Genomic DNA, 20,237 nt, shown 5'->3' with positions numbered 1-20,237 from the left:
TAAGTAAAGCGGCTGTGGTAGAGATGGGGCAGCCTCCCAGGCTCTATGGTCACACCAGCCATGGCCTAAGCAGTAACACTGCTCAGCCAGGGTCCTGTAGGACCACCAGGCACAGAGGTTAGGATGGGGAGACCCGGTAGGAAGCCCTGACCTTGAACAGAAGATGCCAGACTGATTCTGATCTGCCATTATTGGTGTTTGTGGACAGCTGGCTTTTATGTAGCCCGCCACCCCCATCCCGCACTTGTGTGGGTATGGGGACTCACCGTAGCGTTGACAGTGAGCTGGTAGGCCTGCGTGGTCTCGTAGTCCAGCTCCCGGATTACAGTGACAATGCCCCTGGCACTGTCAATGGTGAAGAACGGGGATGGGGGCTGGAAGGAGTAAAGGACGCTGCCGCCTGCACCCAGGTCGGGGTCTGTGGCATTCACAATGAAGATGGGCGTTCCCACTGGTGTGTTCTGTAATGAAAGCAAACCAATCAAAAGGGTCAGCAGCGGCCTTCATCAGCCATGACTCCCCAAAGCCCAGTTAACCATGTCGGCCAGCCAGCCAGACCACCAAGAGCCATCATTTCCACTCTAAAAGCGTTCCCAGGAGTTTAAAAATGCAACAGCTATTTCCTTTCTCTTGAGGGCCTCTTGGTGGCTGTAAGAACACCAGTTCCAAAGATTATCTGTTCATCCCAGAGTTCTGCATGAAGGGCCTCTCAGTCCCCAAAACCATTTCTTAGTGGCTTCACTTCCTGTGTCAGGGGCCCCCAGGATGCCCAAGCCAACGCAGCTGTTTCAAGGGGAGCTGGAGGTGGAGCTTCCAGCTTGGCAGGTCCTGAGGACACCACCAAGACGGTGTGGTGTTGCTAATACGTGTCTGTGGGCTCCCATCATAGGCACTGCAGACTGCTCAGTGCTCTCCCCCCACCCCCGCCACTTCCTGGGAGCCTTCCATGTCTTGCTGTGTTCTAAGGTGCCTGTAATGCTTTCCCCTTTCTGACTGAGGGTTTCTAGTTAAAGACCACTTCTTCATGGGGGCAGGCCCTGCTGTGTCAATCAACTCCAGCTGTGCTTACACACAGTGCTCAAAGGGCACCTCCTCTTCTGTGACTCCTAGGCCATGCACAGGGGCCTGAGGCTTCAGGGAGGCCTTGGGCTCTGGATTTGCTGTGCCTAGCACAGGGGCTGGCCCACTGCAGCTGTATGAACACACCCAATGGGTCTTTTATATTCCAAGAACCTGTGCACATCTCCTGCCCATCTGTGGCTGTCTGTTCTCAGCTCTGTACCACCACCGCAGTGCGACACTGTCACTCTGTTGAGTGAATTTAGCTACAATTTAGTGAGCTCTGGATACATCTAAGGAAAGGCAATGTACACAAGGCTTAAAGAAGGAGGAAGGGGAGGGAGAGGAGGAGGGAGAGGAGGAAGAGGAAAACAATTAGAAACAACTACTGACTGCTATGTGCCAAGTCCTGTGTTATATGGGCTGTATCTGCCAACTCTCTGACAAGTAGCTTTTGAATGACAGCTATTATCCTGCCTTAGAAAACAGAGAGGATGAGTAACTTGCCCCAAGTCACACAGCTAGGCCTCTAATTCAAGTACAGTCAGGTCTAAATGCAAGATCTCAAGCTCTATACCCAAAGGCTTCCTCCAAGGGTTGGTATCATTCTTTCAGGCCTGGCAAGGCCTCCAGAGAACACAGCCACGAAGCTGACACACATTCTTCTCAAGTCTGCCAGTTCTCCCCCATTGGAAACTGGTTTAGGGCTGAATGGACAGGCCCAAAGCCAGTGCAGTTCCCAGCCCTCTGCCTACTGGGGATAGGAGACAGACAGCAGGAGACCGTGCTGCGGCTCACTACCCGTGCTTCCCCACTGCCTCTGCTCAGGACACAGGCCAATGTGGACTGGCCTGGTCTCACCCGTCACACTTCATTTCGTGACAGTGTGCAGGCATTTGCACTTCCCAAACCCAGCAGGGCCCCTAATACCTTTGGGTGCCAGAAAAAGCTTTTCCTCCACTTGGTCTGCCCTCCCCGGCTCAGTTTCTTGGACAACAGATGTTCTTTCCCTCCAAAAAGAGAGTCAAGCTTGCAAGAAGCAGAGCCGACATGTGCCGAAGTCTCACACATGTACGGACCTTCTGTTGGAATCGCAGCCCTGCTGTGTGTCTTTGGATTAATAAGCTAATCTCTCTGAGCTTTAATCTCTCCCCTGTACTCATAGGGTTGATGTGAGGAGGACATAAGCATAGAAGTATAAACTTCCCAGCACATAAGTGTTGAGAAGATGAGAGCTATGTGTTTAATATCTAAATATGTGCTAAGTGGGTACAGCCAAGGGTACCTCCAAGGGTTGGGCTGGGAGATGTAAAAAAACACCAGGTGGATTGATGGGCCCAGGGTACCCTGTTCGGACCCACCTAGCCCCACATCTTCAGGCTCTCTTGCTAACAGCTTCCAGTTGGGGTCTACCAGCAGGAGGTCCTGATGCGAGTTCTGAGAGAGGGAAGAGAGAGCCTGGAGTAGAATTCCATGTTCTATCATCTCTGCCCTCGCCCATCTTCTCTCTGGTCTTGGCTTCCAATGGGCTCCAAAATACCATTTTTTCCTTTTCCTCTTTAGTTCTGTGAGTAGGAAGAACTTCCCTTTGTTGCTAGCCTCTATGAGCCTCAGCATCCCTTATTTTCCTCTGATCTTGTCTATCTGCTATGGTATAGATGTTAAGTGTCTCTTAAAGGACCATGTAATAGAGGCTTGATCCCCAGCCTATGGTGTTATTGGGAGGTGGTGGAACCTTTAAAAAGGTGGGGTCTAGTGAGAGGGAGTTATGTCATTGGGGGCGTGCTTTTGAAGGGAATATTGGGAACTTGACCTCTTTTTGTAATTGTTTGTCACTGGGCTTGAACTCAGGGCCCAGGCACTGTTCCTGAGCTTTTTCTCTCAAGGCTAGTACTCTACCTCTTTGAGCCACAGCACCACTTCTGGTTTTCTGGTAGTTAACTGGTGATAAGAGTCTCACAGACATTCCTGCCCAGGTTGGCTTTGAACTGTGATCCTCAGATCACAGCCTCCTGAGTAGTTAGGATTTCAGGCATGAGCCACCAGCACCGACCTGACTTTCTCTTTTCTCTCTCTTTGTGCTTCTTGGCCACAATGTGAGTAGCTTTGCTCTACCACATGCTACCATCATGATGTTCTGCTTTGCTGTACAGGCCCAAAGCAATGGGACCAAGCAACCACAGATGGAGACCTCTTAAACTAAACCATAAAAAATTTTTTTAAGTGAATTTCATGCTCAGGTATTTTATTGCAGCAACAGAAAGCTGACTAATACACTACCCTTCCATAAGTTGGCTCTTTATGGACATGCCTTTATTGAAACTGCCTGAGACAAATTCCTTCTGGCATGACCTTGATGGAGACAGTCAACTGCAAATCCACAGCCCCGGAGACCAAATCCCTGTGCCGAGATCAGAGAAACCAGCTTCCACTTTGATGTTCAAGTTGGCTCTGGCCTCTAGGAAGTCCTGCTGGGCGTCACAGCTATAGTAGTCTCTAAAGCATACACAGGTGTCAGAGCCAGCCCTCTGAATCCAGAACTAATGTTTCATGGTGATGCATAGTCTGGCCACAAGAAAGGATAGACACTTGGCTTCCCAGCCATCAGTTTCATAAGGCAGCTTGGGCAGCATTTGAAAGCACACGGCCAGTTAGCTCAACACACCCCACATGGAGTTAGTGTCCAGAGGAGAGGGATGATCCCACCAGAGGTCTGCTCTCCAGCTCCTGCCTCAGGATGATGAGGATATTTTACCCATTTACACCTCGTGGTCCAGGGAGAAAGCTCCCTGAGGACTTAGGAACAAGAACCAGCAAACAGTGAGAAAGGGAAAAGAGAAGCCACAGTCCTGAGGCTGACCTTCTTGGATTATGTTTCATGCCCTGCAGTGAGAACCCATTTCATTTTGGCATAACTTAGGACAGGTTTTTAAGGGGCTTGGCAAAGAGCCACTCACACTTAGAAGGGACAGACTATTGGAGAGAAAAGAATGCTGACTTTCTGCATTTCCAATCTTGGGCACTATGCTCTACCAGGAAACCGGGAGGAACAGCCGGCCAGCTGGGGGCTTTGTCCAGCCCAGCTGCTGCCCCATGGGAATGTACAGGTGTGCATCCATGTCTGGAGCTTGGGCACAAGCAAATTTCCTAGGGACCAGGGCCTGCCTGGCTTTCAGGGACCTGCAGGCAGCTAACTCTAGTGGCTCAGAGTAGAAACTCAGTGTCATATCCCCTAACTTTGAATCTAGATCTTCTTCCTGGGAGACCTTGGACATGGGCTGTGAAACCTCTTTGGTCTTGGTTTCCCCATCAGCAAATTGGAACTATTGGCAATACCACTTCCCTGGGTTGCTATGAGAAGGAATTATCTGAGATAAGGTGTGGGGAAATGAAACATTTCTCACTTGGTCCAGGTATTTGGCAATATGGAGTAATAGTCAATAAACAGTCATTGCAATTCTTATTCTAGTAATGAGATATCACAGGGCTGCAGGTATTGCTCAGTGGTACAGTGCTTGCCTAACATGCGTGAAGCCCTAAGTTCGATCCCTGGCACCACAGGGAAAAGATCTATCATCTCAGGCAGGGTGAGAAGAACATCATTTAGGAAGCAGAGAAGAAGTGGTACAAACAGCCAGTGGATCTCTTCACCATGGACGTGGACATGTGGGCCTCTTAAAATCCAGAAAGAGAACATATACAGGCTGCAGCAAGAAGGTGAGGTGGGAGAGCCTCAAGAAACCCTCTAGTGGGTGTGAGGTTGTAAGAGCCTGTAAGAGGAGGTTAGGGTGGGACCTATTGGGGGACCCCACCCACCAGGACAGTTCTAATGTTCTTCACTGTGGGATGGCTCAAATATAGGAGCTGGAAGGAACCTTGGGGATAATCCAGTCTAGCCTCCCTACTTTGCAGATGGAAAAGGTGATCCTAGAGAGCAGCCCTGCTTCAGAGATCCTGGAAGAGATAGAGCTATAAACCAGGTACTGACACTCATACAAATTTAGGCAGCCATGTTCATACTAAGCAACGTCAGACCTAGGACTCATCTGATTGATTCAAGGGTAACCACCTGACTCTTGCAGGCCAATCACATGGGGCCTTGGAAATTCTATCCATTTGCTGTGGGAGTCTGAACAGAAAGCTCTTTGCTAACTAGTTAGCCACTGAGGTTGTACCAGGACAGGCAGAGGAAGGCCATCTGCAATGGCACATGGAGGAAGAAGGGAGGAAGAGAGTCTTTCACCTGGGAAGGTCTTCACAAGACCCCTTTGGCCTTCCTTTCCTGCCTTCGGCTGTGGCATTAAACCCACCTATGCTTGCTTCCTGTGGTACCTCTTACTTACACTGGCCTCAATGGTTGTCTGTTCCTTGCCCTGCTTGCCCCTCTCAGTCTTCATTCCCATAGCTCTGTCTAGGCTCCCCCACCTCTTTCCTGCTCCTTTAACACTCATGGCCAGTCCACAGCAAGCAAAGCCCCAGGCCACTGTCCCTGGAGATAGAGATTATCAGCATACATGGGAGTGGGAGGGGGTGGATGCAGGTAGGGTGGGAAGGGGGCAGCCTGGCATGTTCTTGAACCCATCAGCCTGGATCACTGTGTTCAGGCACCCTTCTCTTCAAAGCCCATGTTCTCACCAGCTTGTCCCTCGTAGCCGGTGGCCCACACCACACAGGTCACAAGCAGGGCAGGGCCCCTGCCCCTCCCAGTTCCCATTTAAGCTCCCAAATCACTTGTGATGGACCTGCTGTAAATGGGCCACCCTGTGCAATTCAGAGACAAATAAATCTTTTTGCTACTCCTTGGGGTGACAAGGGAATAGACTCTGGGAAAGTTCTGCCTTGCGAGGGATCTTGTTCGTTAATAATAATGATGAATGGCTCGGTTCGCACATGCAGTGTGAGTTACATTCCACTCCTGGCTTTTCCAGAGGTGTAGAGTGCTCACTGGAACGGGGCAAGGGACCATGGGCAGCCAGGGAGACAGACAGAGGCAGACAGTGAGGGAGGCAGGGAGGAGAAAACAGATGGGGACAGTGGCAAAGGAAAGGGGAAGGGAGGAAAATGACAAGGGAGAAGGGAATATCAGAGTGTGACTAAGGAAACTGGGATGGGGACAGCAAAAGGGACAGAACTGGGGCCAAAGTGAAAAGGGAATGGGAAGGAAGATCCACAGGGGAAGAAAAGCAGGGCAGTTGGGGGCAGGAAAGCAGGGAGACAGAAAGTAATAGAAAGGGGAAGAAAAGAGCCATCACCCAGGAAAAGTCATAAATGGCAAAGCAGGAAGACAGGAGTGAGAGGGGAAGGAAACCAGGCATGCTCACAGGCGACCCTTCCCAATTAGATTAACTTTGTACCCTTGACCCAGTCTGCAAACCCCCTCTTAGGTGCCATCTCTAAAGGCATTATTAATATTTATGGAATGCTTGCTAGGTGCCACTACAGTCTTTAATATCTTATTATAGAGCCTGTTATAAAATGCATTAGTAATAAATTCCCGGCCGATGGAGTTCTGACAAGGTGCAGGCTCCTCAGTGGGTCAGAGTTGGGAACAGACCCTTCTGGAAGGTGAAGGCGTGTGTTCAGAGGCTGTCTGAGGTGAGATGGAGGAGAGAAAGGGGGATACTATGGGTGCAACCTGTTCCAGCCTTGCTTCCTTTTGCAAGGTAGAGGAAATGGAAGCTCAGAGAACTGAAGCAACTTGTCCAAAGTCACCCCGCTGGTCAGTGGTGAATTCATATTCAATTTCAGGGCACTTTTAAGATATCAGAGGTTCCAGAGCTAAGAATGAGGAGTGGGCTCAGGTTTTCTCCATGGCTGGCATTGATTTGTTCTCTTCCCACTATGGAAGGGCTGGCTGGCAAGAGGTGGGTTGGAGAGGGACATGCTGGGAAGGAAGGGGGCCCCTCAAAACTACATGTTCCCTGAGAGCTAGGAGATGGGTTCATAGTAAGAGGCACAGTAGAAGTCAGGAGTAAGTAAGATTCCTGGGCAGAGAAAACAGCTGCTTTCTGGGTTTGGTTGAATGCCAGGCAAGTGCCCCTTTGCCAGTCAGGAGGCCTGTAGGTGCTCAGGCAGGTGCTACTTCCTGGGTTCTGTGACCTTCCAGCTTATGGGAAGGCGGGGGGGGGGGGGCGGGCAGTGAAGGAGGATGGATGGGGTCTATAGGAGATATAGGCTGTGTTTTGCCTCAAATAGGCAGGAAGGCACGTGAGACCCCCATGGAGGGCAGGGGGTACGGCCCACACGAACAAGAGTATCCAGAGAACTGAGAGGCAGGGGACTAGCATCCATGGGACCTCAATGGGGTGTCTCGCCATTCTGATGGAGAGAGGGCACATTCACGTGTGTACATCTGCATCCCAGGAGCCCCTGCCTCAGCAAGATAATCAGGGAGAGCTCACTTCATGACATCTCTTCCCTCAATGTCTGTGAGCTCTCAGGTGATAGATAGGTGCTGCGCAGGCTCAGCCAGGGCTGGCTTCCAGGTGGGGGTGCCAGCTCAGCTTTCCCCATCACTGAGCTCCCTCTCCCCCAACCTTTGCAAACCCCCAGCAATGTACTCTCCATCTCAGATTCTAGAAGACATTGCCCAATGTGCTGAGTAATGGCCCGCCCGGCTCTGATTCCTGCCAGTGCTGACCTGCGGGAGTGGCCTTGGCTCCTCCTGGCCCCCAGATCTCCATTTTCCTGTCGTCTCTTCTCTTTGCTTTGGCCCCTCTCCACTCCCAGGACTGTCACTTGTCCACAGAAAGGTCTTTGATAGATGTTTTAAAAGAACCAGAGACTTTCCAGTAAACGTGGCAGACTGAACACATCCATTTCTTTCTGGTTGTGTACCAACTCCTCACCAAAATGACAAGGAAATTAAAAATGCATAAATCCACAAGGGCAGAGAGAACAGGAGAGCAGACAACAGCACACAAGAGGTGTCAACTCTGTGCTGGAAACAAATGGGCCTCAGTTTCCAGTTGTAAGTGCTTTAGGAGAAGGGAAAGTAGAGGCTCACCTGCCACGGGGCCTGGGTAAGCTCAGGACCTGCAGACACCAGGGTATGCTGCATGTGAGGTAGGGCTAAGGAAAGTGGGCTAAAGCTCATTCAACAGTGAGATTGGCAACTCTCTTCCCTAACTCTCAGCAGAGCAGAAGTTCCTTTCTGGACTCCAGGCTAGGGGCTATGCACAGGGGGCTTTCATGAACTGCATCTCCCCACCTCTCCTACCATAACAAGGCCTCTTTATTAACCTTTCAGCTTAAGAAGACTGACAGCCATGCAGAACTCAGGAAAACTAGCCCAAGGGAAAACTCAAATAGTAACATGTTGGAGTTTCTTCAGAGGAAAAGCTGGGTCTTCACCCCATCACCTCATAATGATGCCCAATGGTCAACAAGCACTCCCCACCCCACCTGCCCCAACCATACTCAGTGGTGAGCGAACCACTACTGAACATGCAAGTACCAGAAAGCTGACAGAAAACATAGTGTGTACGGTGCTTGGTATATAATGAGTCTTGTAATCTACCATAGTGCTCTGACCCCATGGGGCAGGGGAAAGGACTAGGATGGAAATGTCCAGACCCGAGTCTATAAACTGTAAAGCACTTTACAAACATCACTTCCAGTGGGAGGTCTGAAATTAGGTGGGATGGTTCCCAGCTCTGTGCTCTACAGACAAGAAAGGCCCAGAGAAGCTGATGGGTGCACCTCTATCCCAAAGGGGCTACGTGGCCCAGCCCCCACACTCATTCCCTTGAAGATGATGAGGCATGCTAAGCAACCTGAATATGGAGATCTCCTGGGGTGGGTCTTACATCCTTTGAAGCTGACACCAGTGAATGGATTCTGAATAAGGAGACAGCTCAAGCCCAGCACCTTCTCTCCTCCCTGCTGCCTCTAGCTCCTTCCAACCATGTGCCCCTATTGTCAGTGGTGTGTGCCAGGGGATACACAAAGGAGCTGGGCAGGAAGAAAATAGAAGTTTGTGCCTCTCCAACCCCTGAGCCTCCTGCTACTGGCCCTAAAGTCCCTGTGGCTTGATGAGTTGGGAAGGCTTTAAAGGAGCTTCTGAGCTGTGGAGTCCTGGTGGGGAGGGATTAGGAGGGCTGGGAGGTAGGGGGCTGCCTGGCTGAAGGGGAAACTGCAAGAACTTGGAGGAAGGTATTTTTAGGCTCTGAGTGTCAACTCTGGGGCCACTGTCTAGCCTCTGAATGCCCCATGTAGGACTTGGACAAGGAGCATGACGCTGGCCCAGTTCACTCACACTATAGACAGTAAACTGAGGCCTGAAGACTTGGCCTCAGTGACTCAGATGGCCACTACTGGCAGAGTTCTGGATGGCAGATATCCACCCTATTCTTATTCCCTGTACTCCCTACTCTGTCTACCTCTAGGTGACCTTGAGAAAGTAGCATAGCCTCCTAAGCCTCAGTTTCCTCATCTGTAAAATGGGACAAACCATCACTCTACTCCTGGGCCCTGGATGAAGAAAGCAATTGCTCTATAGCCTAGGCCTGGCTATGGCCTGTAATCAGCCTCATCACTGCCAGCAGCTTCATCCTCTTTGATTTGGACGAGAGGGGCCAGGGAGACCCCCCCTCATCTGCAAGAACATACCTGGGAGGGGGAGAGAACACAGCATGGTCTTCCTTGGGAACTGTCTCAGGACAGGGGCCATGAGTTCTACAGGCTGGTGCTAAACGGAGCCTCTGTCCTTGATTGTCTGGTGGGTGTGGAACAGGTGGGGCTTAGTGCCTTGCTCTGCGGTGCCTGTCAGACCAAGGTCCACCAAGCCCACCTCCGGCTTCAGACAGCTGGAAGTCCTGGCATACATACACAGGCCAGGAGACCTATCTCTAGAGATTTACCTCCAGAGATTATGGAGAACCAGAAGCCGAGATACACCGTGTGGAGGCAGTGCTGGGACAGCAATGACACAGGCGGCCTCTCTAGCCTCACAGAACCTTGAGAAGGTGCCTCCTTGCTGAACCAGGGTGATGCCCAATCAGAGCTGCAAGTTCCAAGTGCCTCCTCCTGCCAGCCCCAGGCCCACTGTCCTGGCCAGGCTCTGCAGTTTCTGGGGACCCATAGGCCTGGGCTTCCCTCAGGGAAGTGAGGGAGCAGAGGTAGGAATTGCAAGTGGCTTTCATTAAGCAGGGTGCTAACACATGAATTACAAATGAAACCCAGATGAAGAGGACCCTGGCAGCCTCACCTCCGTTTGATATTAATTGGGCGACACTTTGTTTTAATGGTACATTAATTAATGCGGAATTTCAACGGAAGTCCGCGTGACACTCACATTAATACAAATGAATTCATTACCATCGGTGTTATTACAAGAAATGACAAATAAATCTGTAACAGTGGGACCCTTCAAATAATAATCACGAATCATTAGCTTTGCTTCTCGTTTGCTCTGTGTCTTGCAAACATGAACATGTTTTGTGCCTTTGGATTGGTTTTAGCTGGGGGGAGGCTGTGGATGGGGGCTAGAACTCAAGCCTCTTCCAGACTTTTCTGCCTTTGCTCTTCCTCCTCTTCTCAGTACACACCTTCTGCCAGAGCCCTCCCCAAGGCATGTGGGGAGCACGGACATGAGGATGGTAGGAGGGGATAATGCGGGGAGTCCTGGGCTGGACCTGAGCTGCAGGGGATAGAAGGAGCCACTTATCTGGATAAGTTTCCCAGGGCCAGACTCGTTTTCATGCTTTACCTCAAGCTTCACAGCACCTTGGGAGAGAATTCCTGGGCCCAGTGCCCAGCCCTGTGCTAGGAATCTTACACTCTTCTCCTTTCTGCTCCCTAGGTTGCTAAAGCTGTATCCCCATCATAAACTGAGTGGCTTATCCACAGCCCTGCAGAGGTAGGGTGATGCTTGGGCCTCAGCTCCGTATTAGTGTAAAGTTCCTAGGGCAGCAAGACTTGCCTGCCCAGGACAGGTCAGCATCCTGGTGGTGGCAGGGATAGCTGGGCAAACCCGGAAGTTCGACCCAACTCTGCACCCCTGCTTTCTGCTTCATTCTGCAATCTCACAAAAGCAGGAAGGGACTTCAACAAGCTGGGGTCATAGTTAGCTTCCAGGTTTCCTCTCATGTTCTCAGTGGCCTGAGCCTTAAGTAAGGTCTCAAGTAATCACCCTGCAAGAAAATGTCAAGTCTGGTCTAATTGACTCAGATGGGTTTTATATTCTCTTTGGCGTGCATTCTGTCTCTCCCCTATACTGCACTCAGGGCAGACAGTGCCAATTGATCACAGAGCTCTCCCCAGATTCAGCCTCAGGATTCCTACCTCAACATACTAGGCCAATGGTATCAGTGGATTGGACTTGGTGGAAGATTTGAAAACTGTTTGCATTCTTTTTAGAATATCTTTCCCTAGAGAACTTTAAAATATGATCCTGTCTCTTCTGGTGGGGATCCTTGAGAGAAGTTCAGCTCATTGGCCAAGCGATCATTTCAGTCACCTCCCTGGGATTCCTCCAATCCAGAAGTCTGGAGTTCTGTGCCTCGACTGGACCATTCCTATCTTACAAGAAACAACTGGCCAGTCTGGTGTGTGACTTACCACAGCATCTGACCTTAGACAAACAGGTGAAGCTTTGTGGAAGCCACATCCAGGCCTGCCCTTGAGTATCTGCTAATGTGATCAATGCCACAGGCCCCATTCAATGGCCTGCCCCGGCCCAGGTCCCAGGGATTCTAGCTCTGAGGTCAATGCCATTTGGCTGCCAGCTGCTGCTCCAGAGGCCAGTTCCTGGCTCATTAGCAGTGGGCTGTGGCCCTCAGCTGGGTGTTTGGGGGTACTAGCCCCCCTCCTGCTCATATTCTCCCTCATTCACACTAGGGCTGAATGAACCAATTAATCACCTAACATTGTTAAGTGTACTAATTACACTCGCTCTTGAAACTTGTGGAACAATTATTTACTGTCTGCCTTGCAAGCTATCCATTACGGTGATTGTAGACAGCATGTCACTTCTCTGGAGCCAAGACAGAGGAGGCCAAGCCAGGCTCCCAGTTGGCTTCTCAAGAATTCTTGGAGGGCTTTGCCCAAGCTCAGGGTGCACCCAGTAGATGTGGCAAAGACAGTGGCCTCATTCTGGGGATAGGTATTGCCATCTAGTTTAGGGGAGAACAGCACTGAGCTTAAATAAAATCTTTTCCTGAAAATTGAAACTACTGAGTACTACCCTGTACTGTACTACTGTAATACTTCCTTTTTGCCTGTGTCTCTGGGACTGTGTATGGTGCCCTCCATCATCAGGTTTGGGGCATCACAACTTCAGAGATCTACGAAGAAGTTCCCCAAGTGTAGGGCTCTGATTGCCTGGGCCTCCTGCCCACTGCCATGCTAGTCCCACACCCTGTTCTCTTGGACCCTCTGCTTGGAAGAGAGCTAGTGCCTCTGACTAGGACTTCTGCTAAAAGAAAGCAAGCAAGGAGGTCATGACCAAGGGGAAGAAGGGTGAGCTCCGCCCATCTGCCTAGACCATATTCCTGTCCTCTGAGGCCACTGGTTTTAGATCACAGGCATGCTGCCTCTTCTCTGCCTTCCAGTCTCCGTCCCTGCAACTAGCTGCTAACAGTGTGTGATGCTGTCAGGTTAGCCAGTGTTTATTTAGACACACAGCAGGCCCAAGCAGGCTGGGGCTCCCTGTCCCCTGGGCTCCCGCCCCCATCTCAGCCCTCCTACCAACCCCAGTGCGCCTTTCCAAACATCAGAGCGGAAAGCACTTAGAGCTCACTGCTGAGCCCAAATCTATTACTGTGCAGAGAAACGCACTTCGTCACCACACAGATGACAGGCTCCAGGCTGGTGGGGGGGGGAGCATTGGAGGCCCCCACTGATCCTGGCCTGCCAGGCCTTTCTTCTTATGCTCCTGTAGGGAGAGGCAGGCAGGCTAAAATGCTCCTTAGTCCTGATCATAGTAGTCCGGGAGCCACCACCACCATGCAGGCACCCCAGATTCCACATTGGCCACTGCCCATTTGAGTGCTGATGGGGGGTCCCCAAAACACATTAGACTTGACACACCAAAAAACAAACCACAAATTTCACCCTCCATCCCACACCCCAGAAAAATGAGTCTCTGGCTCTGAGAATGGTAAGAAAACAGAGTCTGGTTTCCATATCAAATTACTTGCTCCTCTTCCTTTCTACTCACCACTTCTTGTATGGACCACCATCTCCCAGTAGGCACCCAATCCCCGCCCTCCCCCGCCCCGCATTAGTCTGGCTTTTGCTGCTACAACAGTATACCTGGTACTTATAAAGAAAAGATGAAGCTGGGCGCCGGTGGCTCAAGCCTGTAATCCTAGCTACTGAGGAGGCTGAGATCTGAGGATCATGGTTCAAAGCCAGGCTGGGCAGGAAAAGCCAATGAACCACCAGAAAATCATCAATGGAGCTGTGGCTTAAAATAGTCAAGTACTAGCTTTGAGCAAAAGAGAAGAGCTCAGTGACGGCACACAGGCCCTGAGCTTGAGCCCTATGACTGACCTCTTCCCCCTAAATGACTATTTAGCTCACAGTTTGGAGTCTGAAAATCCAAGATGGAATGGCCTCCACTAAGACCTATGGCTGGGTTCACAGTGTGATGGGCAAGTGAAAGAGAATCAGCCAAATGCAGAAGGGGCCATGCATGTGGGGTGAGCTCTTTTCATGACAACTGGGGACTTGTGAGAACTGGCTCCGAGGCCAGGATTAACCACTTCTGTGGGTGGTGCTTCCAGGGCCTAATTTCCCCCTTCCAGGAAGGGAAATGTTACCTCTTAAGAGCAGCATACTTCTCCATGGCCATGCTGTGGACCCAGCTTCCAGCAGGAACCCATAGGGACTCTTGAGTGTGTCTACCTCACAGCAGGTCCCTGCCTGGCAGACTCCCCAGCAGCTGGTCTGAGCTTTGTGACACACACCACAACCCTATCCACAGTTCCCCAGGGCTCCCTGCTGCTGCATGGTCACCAGTAGAGTCCCCTTCATGGCCTGACCTGCCAGCTTCCTGCACCTGCATGCCACACATACCTCTTGACCTCCCCTCAGTTTCCCTGGCCTCCTTCCACCCTTCATTCCAGATTCACCACCCTGAGGCACGGCCCCACCCATATACAGAATTCCCTCCTCACTGTCACCCTATCTGATGTCTACTTGACCTTCCAGGATCAACCATGCCTCATTTCCACTAGAATCCAGGCTGGGTCAGGCCCTTCACTCTCTGCCCAGAGCTCCTTGACTTTAGCTGGGCCTCCAATATTACTTTGTTATCACAGGGCTCTTTGAATGCCATATCTCCCCCACTGGACAGGGAAAGGTTTGAGTTAGAGTCATGTCTGTTTCTATTGTGTACCCAGAGCCCACATGGTACCCAGCATTAGGCAGATATCATGAGACCTCTGTTTTGAAGTAATGACATCCCTCTCCCCATTTCCATCTAATAAGATGGACAGGAAACACCAGCTCTCAAGTTACTCCTGTTAATCCATTCAACAAGTATTCACAGAACAGCTACAAATCCCTGATGCTACAAGGCAGGGGAGCCACAATGATACGCCCCTACTGTTGTGGACATGCTGTCCACACACCAGCTAGCAAGCCCCAGGGTAACGAGTGACAGGTGTGATGCTCCCCCGAGCTGAGAGGTGATCTGAAAGATGCCAAGCCTGAGTTCTAGCTCACAATTCCTCCAGTTCCTGACTTTTGGTCCTTTCTCCGTGCCTAGAACATTCCCTCATATTCACTCATCCAGCCATTCAGCCTTTCAGGAAAATGATAGCTGGTAGTGTATCCAAGGGCTGTTCTAGGTGTAGGAAACCTCCAGGCAGAGGCCACGCATGTCTCAGCTTGGCTATGATCTCCTCTAGGAAGCTGGAATCGCCCACCAGTTCCCTAAACCTGGGCCAGGGTCCGAAACTCTGCATGACTGCCTTACTGCATTTGCCATGTTGCATTCAGATTACATACATAACATTAAAATTCTGTGCTGCTGCTTCACACATAGCAGCACCCCAGGACCACTACATCCCTGCCTAGTACAGAGCAGGTTCCCCAAAATGCATTCTCAGCACTAACCAGTGCCTCTGTTGCTTTGACTGAGTCCCCACAAACTGACTGTACAGGGAAAGGGGGTGCACCTGGGGCAAAGGGAACGGGCTGAAATGAACACAGAGAAGGAGATCTGCCAGGCCATGTTGCACCAAGGACAAAAGGAGCTTTGGGAGACACTGTGGAGAGGGGACATGAAGCAGAAGACTGGGGTTTCCTGCCTGGGACCTGAGGGCACTGTGACCATCAGGTAGGAGGGCAAATGAGGTCACAGAACCAGAAGTCCTTAGCAAGGGAGTGGCTATACCATTACCCTGATCCCATTAGCACATTGTTTTTTTTTTCTCCCACCCCCCCCCATATTTTTACATTAGTTTTAGCACTAATTAATTTCATTTTGACATTGCCTAGGTATGCATAAAATAGGCCTTGATCAGCCTACCCCCTCCATCACTCTCCCTCATCCCCTCTCCACCTCTTTTTTTTTTTTTTTTTTGCCAGTCCTGGGCCTTGGACTCAGGGCCTGAGCACTGTCCCTGGCTTCTTCCCGCTCAAGGCTAGCACTCTGCCACTTGAGCCACAGCGCCGCTTCTGGCCGTTTTCTGTATATGTGGTGCTGGGGAATCGAACCTAGGGCCTCGTGTATCCGAGGCAGGCACTCTTGCCGCTAGGCTATATCCCCAGCCCCCCCCCCAACTCCACCTCTTAAACCAATCTCTGCAAGTTTCATTGTTCCATTTTCACCCATATTCACAAAGGATTTGAACCCTAGTCACACTCTTCTCTCCATTTTCCCCACACACTGCCATTTCACTAGAATCACTGGTATATCCTGGAACAGACATGTTTTACATCCTAGTCCTTCTTCTGTGTGTGTATGCACATGCATACATATATGCACACACGTACACCAGTACTGGGGCTTGAACTCAGGGCCTAGGCTGTCTTTTAGGGTTTTTTTTTGCTCAAGGATGGTGCTCTACCGTTTAAGCCACAGTTCCACTTCAGGCTTTTGATGGTAAATTGGATATAAGAGTCTCATAGACTTTCCTGCTCCTGCTGGCTTTGAGCCAGACTCAGATCTCAGCCTTCTTGGGCAGCTAGGATTAAAGCATGAGACACAGGCATCTGTCTTCACTCTTTAAATTTGTTCCAAGGGGTCTCACTGTGGATTTCACATCTGCATATGCTATACTTTCATCAGCTTGAGCCCCTTGCTTCTCCTCTTCGTTACACATTGTTAAACGTGTCTTAGAAATGCATCAATACTATGTGTCAATTGAAAAATATTATTAATAAAACAGCAAGTGTGGAGAGAAGCAACCTTGGAGACCCTGCTCTCCAGGACTCTGCAGCCCTCCATGTTTGGCCTTGCCCAGGTTTGGCTCGGATGTTTCCCTGGGGTTGGCCTCCTGGTGCTGCCCATCACTGACATCCATGTGCCACAGGGCACAGGATGGCCTTGGCAGTCACTTTGCCTCCTGCCTGGAGAGCTGTCACTCAAGATAATGTTTGCCATACTTCCTCAAGGTCTCTGGAGAGGCCTTCCTGCCTACGACACCGGTTCTCCCTAGGCCTGCTTTGCTCCTTTGTGTGGCCTGGTGGCCAGCACATATGGACTTAGGTGCAGCTTTATGTGTGCCCCGGATGAAGCTGCCAATGGCAGAGGCTCTGGGGGTTTGTCCAGCTCTGAGAACCGTGCCCTCCACACAGCAGGTCCTCAAGAACAATTTCTCAACTGGATAAATAAACAACTGAATGAGCAGGGACAACTAGAAGGTGGCCTGTGGAACCTAAAGGTTTCCAGGCTCAAAGGACAGCAAGCTTCTGAGGGGAGGGAGGACCTAAGATGGGGCTCCCTAAGGGAGCAAGGAGCAATCAGTATGTACAGCTGCTACAGGGGGGTAGAGCCATGCCCACTGGTGAGGACAGCCCAAAGATGAACTTTTCATAAAATCTAAGGGTAGATAAGAACCTCCTGATGGGTTTCCCACAGGCCAGGGGCTCTACCACCCCTCACCTTCACCCTTCTGCCCCTGCAGAGGCTCAGCCCCACCTTTCCCTCCATCGTCCCTCTTCCCTTCTCCCCTGCAGCAGGACTAAGGAGATGAAATGAGTAAGATCAGGAAGGTTTAACTGGATGTGACTTCTTCAAGTGCCTCAACTGCTGCTCCAAGGAGTGAGGGGCAGGTGCAAATCTCTCCAGCCACAGCACAGGGGGTGTATGTGGCTCCCCCCGCCTCCCACAACCCCTCCACGTTGCTGTAGCCCTGACCCTGGCCCGGACCCTAGTCCCAGGGTGAGCCCAGGTCACATACTGCACCAGCTATGAAAAGACCCTCGCCATGGGTCATCCCTAAGTCTAAAAATCTAGCCATAATGTAAGTCCCTAACTGTGGAGAAAGTGGAACATCACCAGATGGGCTCCTGGCTGGCTGAGAAGTCAAGTGCAATGATAGGACTCCTTTGAAGGCAGAGAGGGTTAGAGAAAGAGGCTCTATCTCCTCAGCCCAGGCAGCTGTGGCCAATGCGCTCTGCCTCACGTCTTACCCATGAGTGGCACTGGTGGGTGGCCCTTACTTTGTGCCTGACTATGGGATGGGGTACCTGAGGGTACAGTGCATCTCAGGGCCATGCATTTGGGGCCCTGGGCTGGGTGATCATGCCAGTGCTCTCCTTGGTGCTGGTCACTCATGGGTTAACCTCCCTTTCAGCCTCCCCACTCTTATAGCAGGAAGAACAGGAGAAGTGGGCGTGGGCTGCAGGCCTGATTGCCTGTCCAGCCCCAGCCTAAGCCTCCTCCACTCTGCCTCCCCCTGAAAAGCTGGGGGTGATTGGAACCCCTCGTGCTAGGACTGATTAGGCCTGATTTCACCAGCCTGCTCCCACCTCTGGAACCTTCCTCTGTTATTAAAGTTGTTTTCCGTCCACTCTCTCGGTCCACTGGATGAGGTGAGCTTATTCGATTTGATTTCTCCCTCCACTTCCCCCCCCCAACCTTTTTTTCCCTCCCTTCCTGTCTCCATCCACCTTACCCATGTCGCTGGCAAGGCCCAGAGCCCAGAGATCAGTAAAAACCAGGAAAATTAACTTTAAACCTCCGAGTAAAAATAGCTATAATAAAGCCTGTGCCTAATAAAAGCTTCATCTAATGTAACTTTGATTAAAAGCTGAGATCTGCCCCCTCCTCCTCCCCCAAGCCACAGGGGCAAGGCTGGCCCTTTAAAACTGTGGTGAAGGGGTGGGGGAATGGGGGTGGGTGAAACCAGCCTGCTCTCACTTCTAGTCCTCTTTTTCCCACCCTTTCTTCTTCCTCTCAGGCTTTGTTTTGCAAGTATGGGGCTCATACAGAGTCCCAAAGATGGGATGAGAATGTGGCCTAGTGGTAGAGTACTTACCTAACATGCATGAAGCCCTAGGTTCGATTCCTCAGCACCACATATATAGAAAAAGCCAGAAGTGGTGCTGTGGTTCAAGAGGTAGAGGTCTAGCCTTTAGCAAAAAGAAGCCAGGGACATTGCTCAGGCCCTGAGTCCCAAGCCCCAGGGCTGGCAAAAAAAAGAGTCTCAAACATCCACCTGCTCATCTTTACTCCTCTCTCCAGGATTCAGCCACGTTGGGAAGTAGCAGCTCCCAGCCTGTCTAAAGCCCACAATGCCACACAGGGGTATGGCTAGAAATGGGGTGCTACTGCACCCTGAGCCCTGAACCATCCTGGAACCTGAGGGGGTGATCAGAGCACCCAGGTGGGCTTCTGTTTTCCCATCTATCAAATAGAAAGACAGCTTACTTGCTCTTTCTTTTCTTCCCAACAAGGTCTTGCTTTGTAGCTGATGCTGGCCTTGAACTCACAATCCTCTTGCTTCATTCAGATCCTTCAATGTACGGATTATAGGCACATGCCACCTGACCTGGTCTGAGAACCTTTCTCCTTGCTAGAGTAGCTGGGAGAAGTATAAGGACTCGCGGTAAAGTTCAGGCAACAGATTGAAGGTGAGATGGTTGACTTCCTGTTTGCTCCCATGTCAAATTTCCTGTGTGGAACCAGGTACTGGAGTTAGTGGGGGACATCTCCTGGGCCTGGCGCAGGCAGCATCATTCTATACGATCCATCACAAGTCTACACTGGCCAATGACCCTAGAGATGGGACTCTGGGGAGGGCATTGCCACTCATACCTTCTGGACAGTGAGAATAGAGAGAAGACTGGGGCTGAGTTCCTGGCCTTGGTGCTCTGCCCTGTTGTGGGAGCTGCTGGCCACACATTTGCTGAGTCTGTATTACCGGGCTGTTCTTAGAAGCTTGCTTACCCTTGTGCTGCAAATAAACCCAAAGCCCTGCCAAGAAGCCGGCCTTGGACACCTCACTCTACACACCTACACACTACACCTACACCTACACACACACGCGCACCTCCCTTTCCCTAAACACCTCACTGTAAAACCACGGGGCTGCAGGCCCACTGCAGCTCCCTGCAAGCAGTCCTAGCAAGGGCTGGAGTGGAGCTTACAAAACCCTCTCTGCCTGAGCCTCCCCTTGGAGGGGGCGAGGGGAGCCGCAGTTTGGCAGCTTGAAGCCAGGCTCGGCTGCTGGCCAGCAAGGCTGGGTTTCATTCACCATTCCCAGCTTTTTCTCCCTCAGGGCACTGGGCTGTGGAGGAAGACGTCTAGTGCTTTTCAATTTCACGCCAGGTATCTGTGGCCGGGCCTTTGCTGGCCTTATCTCATCGGCCTCCTGCCCAGGTGGGCGCCCATGGAGCTCAGCTTTGATATAAAGCTCAGAGCAAGGCTGCCTCTGGGACAAGTCTTGTAGGTAGAGGGGGGCACTGGGACACTAACATCAGCAGGCTGGGCCAGAGTGCGGTGTAGAAGGCTAAGACTGGCCAGGCACATTGAGAGACTGAAGTTGGAGTTCAAGGGCTGAAGTTAATCACAGATAATTCCTGATGCTCAGAGATGGAGGATTTTTGGTGGCTATTTCTTCCTCAATCCATTCTTTTCCATTCAAGGAAAACCCAAGGCACAGGAGAAAGACAGCAGGTCACAAAGAGCCGCTGCACCTAGGATCCAGCCTCAGGCACAAGGCTTGGTTCTTATAACTACAAAGCTATACCACTTGTCTCTCTCTCCAAGTATGAGGCAA

General features: G+C 51.1%; 1 protein-coding gene across 4 annotated transcripts in view; it reads right to left on the bottom strand.

Annotated features, from left to right (window-relative positions):
• The window catches only part of Cdh23 (cadherin related 23), a 360,605-nt gene that overhangs the window by 225,013 nt on the left and 115,355 nt on the right, over nucleotides 1–20,237 (bottom strand). For all 4 annotated transcript variants that reach the window (XM_048338969.1, XM_048338966.1, XM_048338967.1 and 1 more), the window contains exon 7: nucleotides 267–461. In XM_048338969.1, coding sequence (XP_048194926.1) covers nucleotides 267–461 — 195 coding nt within the window. The remainder of the gene's footprint in view (nucleotides 1–266; nucleotides 462–20,237) is intronic.

This window comes from Perognathus longimembris, chromosome 2 (assembly GCF_023159225.1).
Source record: "Perognathus longimembris pacificus isolate PPM17 chromosome 2, ASM2315922v1, whole genome shotgun sequence".
In the NCBI taxonomy this organism is placed as follows: Eukaryota; Metazoa; Chordata; class Mammalia; order Rodentia; family Heteromyidae; genus Perognathus; species Perognathus longimembris.
Note: the sequence above shows the minus strand (reverse complement) of the source record. Positions and strands in the feature narration are given on the sequence as shown.